At 41.3% G+C, this 6,000-nt stretch overlaps 1 protein-coding gene across 1 annotated transcript in view; it reads right to left on the reverse strand.

Moving 5' to 3' along the window:
• The window catches only part of AQP1 (aquaporin 1 (Colton blood group)), a 32,427-nt gene extending 29,948 nt beyond the window's left edge, over window positions 1–2,479 (reverse strand). The window contains exon 1 of the mRNA XM_088442628.1: window positions 2,005–2,479. Coding sequence (XP_088298754.1) covers window positions 2,005–2,394 — 390 coding nt within the window. The 5' untranslated portion in view covers window positions 2,395–2,479. The remainder of the gene's footprint in view (window positions 1–2,004) is intronic.
• Window positions 2,480–6,000: the final 3,521 nt, after the last annotated feature.

A 6,000-nucleotide genomic window follows, 5' to 3' on the forward strand; every position in this document is an offset into this window, starting at 1 on the left:
TATTGGTGCTTGGGACTACAACTTCATTGCATCTAGTGCTTACAAATGTTGTCACCGATATTAGTGCTAGTGATTATACAATTTCAGTAAATCTAGTGTTTCCACAACTAGTGCCTATACAGTAGGTATGTTGTTACCTGTGCCTATGGATAAAGCATTAGTTTTATGGTACCTACAGATGCAAAAGCAACAATCAAACATTCTGTAGCATCCTCAACTGTCCTATAGGCAGACAACACACTTTCTCACCTCCTAGAGACCTAGACAGAAACAATTACACGTTTCATTCTCAGTGCTGACCTCCTGTAATGCACACATGTAGTTTGTTTAAATTACATCACAAACCCACAATTTGTTAGACTTTTTGAATGTGCAAACTATTTGACATACTCTCCTCCTTTTTCCTCTCTTTTTGATAGCTGGAGATTGTAAAGACACAAACCTCAGATTACTTGCACTTAATAGCATACAGTATGTGTCTTTTTCTGTGCCAGGAAAATGTTAGTGTATCACCTGAAAGCAAGTTACTATTGGCTTGTGTACTTAATGAGGTTCATTTGAATTCATGAATGTACCACCATGATTCTCAATGCTGCACTTTGTAACTGACCAAGACTAAACCTCATCTTTTCTGTTCCATCGGTTAATATGCATAACGTTCCTTTAACATTCCACAAACAAATATTAGTGTCCGTCATCCTTTCCTTATTTATTTCATAAGCAATGAGTTTCTTCTATGCGATAATTTGCTATACGTTATATTTTGGACATTTTGTTTCTCTGCTGCAATTTCTGCAAAGAAATTCTATTACATTTACATTTCAGTAATCTTCTGCTAGAGGTAGATGAAGCCACTTTAGAATACGGATAATATATAGGGCAGCAATTTTTGGGATAAGGAAGACAGTGCGGCAGATATATATACTGGCTGCTTTTGCCTGTAGCCTACAAATACTGGACAGGTTATATTTACACTGCAATTTACATTTGACACGCCCCTCTCAGAGGTAAATCTCTCTGCCCAATTTACATCTGCCCCACCTGCAGTGCAGTATGGTTATACCCAGGTATACAGTACAGTAACTTGCTCTTTTAGCGCCATGGCCCCAAATCTGTATCAACCCCATAATGTCAGTCACAGACTGTAAGTCAAAACCAAGTTATAGTCACTTATCACGTCCATCGCCTGTAAAACGAGATATTAATGAGGGATTGGTGCACGTCGGGAACGTGTTGTGTGATAAGTAAGTAAGCAGCACTGACATTCTTCCCTAGAGAACTGGCAACGGTCATCAAGGCATGGACCAGCTGACGTGAATACTAATATAGGTTTTGCATACTCAAGTGTAAAGCAGCCTTGGATGTTCTTATCTAAACTAGCACACGTCTCACTGAGAAGGGGGTCACTTGCTGTAAAAGGTGATTTCCCAATGATAGGTGACTAAACTATTCCAATATGTGTAGGTGGGTTCTAAAGTCCAAACGTTACAATTCTCAAAAATAGAGGAATAAATCTATGCTAATGGTGAGAACTTATGCAGATGTTTATGATTCACATATAATGGACCGATTGCCTCAGATTAACCGGGAATTTTAGGGCAACATCATATAAAATAAAAGTTATCATGGTGAGGTTAGTGTCAATAGTTGGTCCTAATTAGTGTTTTTTTAGTTATTTTCTAATGAGTCCAAATAATGTAGCCTTCCGCAGACTCTATCCCAAATATTGGTACCTACAGCAGTTTGGAGTAATTATTACCCAACACATTTGGTAATATGAGGCTACATTTGACATTATCCAAAAATGTCTGGATATTGTCCACATTATCCAGAATATGGACCCAATTGTTAAATTTTCCAACACATGTCTAAAAAGTATAATGTTAAGCATTGTACAATATGTGGATAGAGTGGGGAATATAAATACCCATCCAGAAACACATTGTTTATGTCATTAAAAGTACATGATAATGTGTGCAATTAGTAGAATAATTATTAACTTACCCCGTTGAGTCCAAGAGAATTTACTGGAACTTCAGATGTAACGCCCAAAAGGATGGCGGTGGCCACCACGGCACCCAGGCACTGGGCGATGATGTACATGACAGCCTTCAGGATGCTGATCTGGCAGCTGAGAAGGCACCCCAGGGTCACCGCAGGGTTCAAGTGGGCACCGCTGATGTGACCCACGCTCTGCGCCATGGTGGCAATGGACAGCCCGAACGCCAACGACACCTTCACGTTGTCTTGCTGCCGGGTGATGGTTTGGTTTTTTGGCGAGGGAAAGTTTAACCCAAGAGCAGCACCGATACTGATAAAAACAAAAATTATCATGGCCAAAAATTCAGCTATCACTGCCCTCCAGAAAGCTTTCTTCTTGAATTCACTTGCCATTTTTTTTTTTTTTAAATCTTTCTTCTAATTTTTAAAAATTTTGTTTTCTAAGAAAAAAAAAAAAGTTCTGACCTAACAAAGTTTGAGTGGGGTTCTGAGGGAAAAAGTTATACTGATGTGTTATTTATAGGGGTTGGGTGGTCTGTTGAAGGAAAGGGGTGTTTCACAAAAGAAGGAAGGAAAATTTACATAGATGCCGTTGCAAGCTACCACCAGCCTGCCAATTCCTCCCAGCTCCTATTTTCCATCAATTCTTCTCCCTGTCTCTCTCTCAGCTACACCAAGTAAAAAAATGCATTCAGTCAGCTGCAGTTCATAATGAAATCACACTGTACTAACTCCAGCACCATAGGAATCCCACAGCACATTGTGTTATCTTTGTGTTTTTGTTTTTTTTGTTTTTTTCAATTGTGTTTCATTTTACGTTGTGTGTTCTAAACAGATTACATTTTCTTTTTTTCTCCATATACCTGGCACTTTATTTTCAAAATTTTTCTAAGTAAACAATTAATTCAGACAGACAGACAGACAGACAGAAATCTGTAGTATACAGTTACATATCTTCCCGGTTAAAAATAAAAAAATACTTTTATTTTAAAAAACTATAATTACAGTTTATAATAAAATTCTATTTACAAAAAAAAACGAGATTTTAAATATTGTACATACAAAAAAAAGAATAGCAAAAAAAATCTTCTGAAATGGCAAAAAACTTTGCAGGCACCAGAAATGGTTATTTTTGCTCTAGGCAGGTGGGCAAAGTTTTACATAGCTGCAACGTACAGTGCTCGACACGTTTTAAATGGTTTTCGAGGGCTCCCCTGTTTAGCTGTGATGTGTTAATGCTATTTCTAGAAGCTGACAGAAATGAAATTGGGCTCCTTGACTAATTCACCGCAGTTTGTTCCATCCACTGGAAAGGCATACATGCCAAGTGTCTGGGGCCTTCCCACAGACAGATGTCACTATATGGAGACTTGACAAAAACAATTTTTTTATTTTTTTTTTAAAGGACAGAATGTCAAAGACTGAGCTTGAGTTCATTTATGCCAAGAACTTATTCAAATCTGCACATGTAATCTCATTTTTATGTATCATTTATTTCCCTGAGATCATTTATTTAAGTTTATGGCTTGCCTATGCAAAAATTAAATTAGCTTTAATGTATATTTTTTTAAAGGCTATATCGAAAAGAACAGCGTGTTTTCAGTGTCATTTAGTTACACCCATCCAGAACTTTTTTTTACATAATGCATGGGTGGAATTGAGTCATATAGATGTAAAAATAGATATATTTTAATTTAAGTCCAACGGTAGGAAATGTTTCGGCAAGAAAGTGCAGTATTCAGTTACACGTTCTTCTTACTCAGATATTACTGATGCTTTCCAGATTAGTAGGTATTAGTCCATCATGGCCAGCAGTAGGGTAGGGGACAGAGGGCAATTGTCTGAGGTCAGAGACTTCTGGTGCTGATAAGTATATGGGCAGGTGCAGTTTCCAGAGAATAAATCAGCTGTTTATACCTTGTGTGTAGATCTAATAATGTTTAAAACTAAAATATTTGTTGTTTATTGCTCACGGTTCAATAAGTGTCATGTAAGTTACAAGCCTAGACATCAGAATACAGTAGGTTACAGATGGAGCAGACTGTATTGCACATAATGTTAAACTGGATCACAGACAGACTTTGTAGTAATGTTATCAGCTATTGGCCTGATTCAGAGATTTACACCAATGTAAACGCAACTGCGATCTCTTACGGATTAGCGAAAATATGCTACTGTCTTCCAAAGCTTACCCAAGCCTAGGGACACCCACTGCTGCCTTCTCCTATCCATCCGATGATGTGCACCAACATCGGTAACATCGACGCAGATCGGGCAGCCACGCAAGTGAAGACTGACCAGTCTCAAACACTGCGTCTCTCCTAACTTGCAGAGAGCTCTCATGCTGCGAATGAGATCTGCTAATTTATGCACGCCCATAAAACGGAGTTAAACAGTCCCGAGACTATGTGTCACTCACTGTGCAAATGAATCCCTTTGAGCAGGCCCGCCATCAGGGGGGGACTGCCAGGACTCCAGTATCGGGCCCGGAGAGAGAGAGGGGGCCAGTGTGGTAGCGTCAAGGAATGCACTGGGAGGTAGGCAGGGAGAAAAAGCATTGGTGCTGTGGCATTCCAACTATGGACTGGAGCGAGCAACGAGCCAATCATAACTCGCGGAACGGCAGCCAATCAGGAGCGTCTGCTCCTGATTGGCTGCCATTCCACACGCTGTGATTGGCTCGAGACCGCCTCCGTAGTTCCAAAGCTGCAGCGCCAATGCTCTTTATCCCTGCCTGCCGCCTGGTGCATTCCTTGCTACTGACACCTGGGCCCCTCTCTTTCAGGAAAACTATGAAGACAGCAGGTATGCTGACCCTGCCCTGTGTCACCCCCCTCTAGTCCAACCAGGCTTCCCTGCAATGTCCTCCCCCAGTCCAGCCAGCCTTACCTGCAATGTCCTCCCCCAGTCCAGCTAGCCTTCCCCGCACTGTCCTCCCCCAGTCCAGCCAGCCTGCCCCGCACTGTCCTTCCCCAGTCCAGCCAGCCTACCCTGCACTGTCTCCCTCAGTCCCAGCCAGCCTTCCCTGCACTGTACTCCACTAGTCCAGCCAGCCTTCCCCTCCCTCCACCATGTCTAGCCATCCCTGGTTTACACAACAATTCATGCACCACCCCTGGAACAGCTCCACCCACATTATCCACAGCTCCGTTCGACTCTGCCCCATACCGGGTGGGGAGGGGGGGCTGCCTATTTTGTGAGTGACGGACCCTACAATATCTGATGGCAGCCCTGCCTTTGTGCGAGCGTAATCGCAAACCAATGGCTGTGCGTGCACAGTACAACTTTCATGCATTCGCATTGCTCGATCTGTGTAAATATTGGCATTGTGTGAAACTCTGAATCAGGCCCTATATGTTATACAGTAGCACAACTAAACCTGATTAACATCTAAAAGGTACTGAGAAGTATACAAGGTGAGCAGTGTAGGGCCCCTGGACTGAGGGTTTATAGATCCCCAGCTTCCACGCCCTCTTCTGAGAATTAGGGGTAAATTTACTAAAGTGAGAGTTTTTAGAAGTGAGTTTTAAAAGTGATGTTGCCCATAGCAACCAATCAGATTCTACTTAACATTTAACTAGCACCTTCTAGAAGATAATAGCTAGAATCTGATTGGTTGCAATGGGCAACATCACTTTTAAAACTCACTTCTAAAAACTCTCACTTTAGTAAATTTACCCCTTAGTAACATTTGGAGCTACTATTATTTTTGCACCTATTGGTCAAATAGGTTAATCTGGGCTTAGGGCCACCAAGGTGCTCAACATGGACCTTCCGAAAGAATACACTCACCGCCTGCTTATTGGTAAAGAATCGGTCCAGCTATGCCAGTCTACATTGACCAATGAAATATGGTGCTAAATTTACTTATATAAATATATTTAGCAGCGTTTTTCTGTGGCTTTCCAATCCGCCGCTTGATAAATATGGTGGTTTGAATTGTTTTCAGAACGGCTACGTGTGTTATGGCATTTTCTAAGCTGGTGGTTTTCCAATGTT

This window comes from Taudactylus pleione, unplaced genomic scaffold (assembly GCF_031769625.1).
Source record: "Taudactylus pleione unplaced genomic scaffold, aTauple2 ptg000314l, whole genome shotgun sequence".
Lineage (NCBI taxonomy): Eukaryota > Metazoa > Chordata > Amphibia > Anura > Myobatrachidae > Taudactylus > Taudactylus pleione.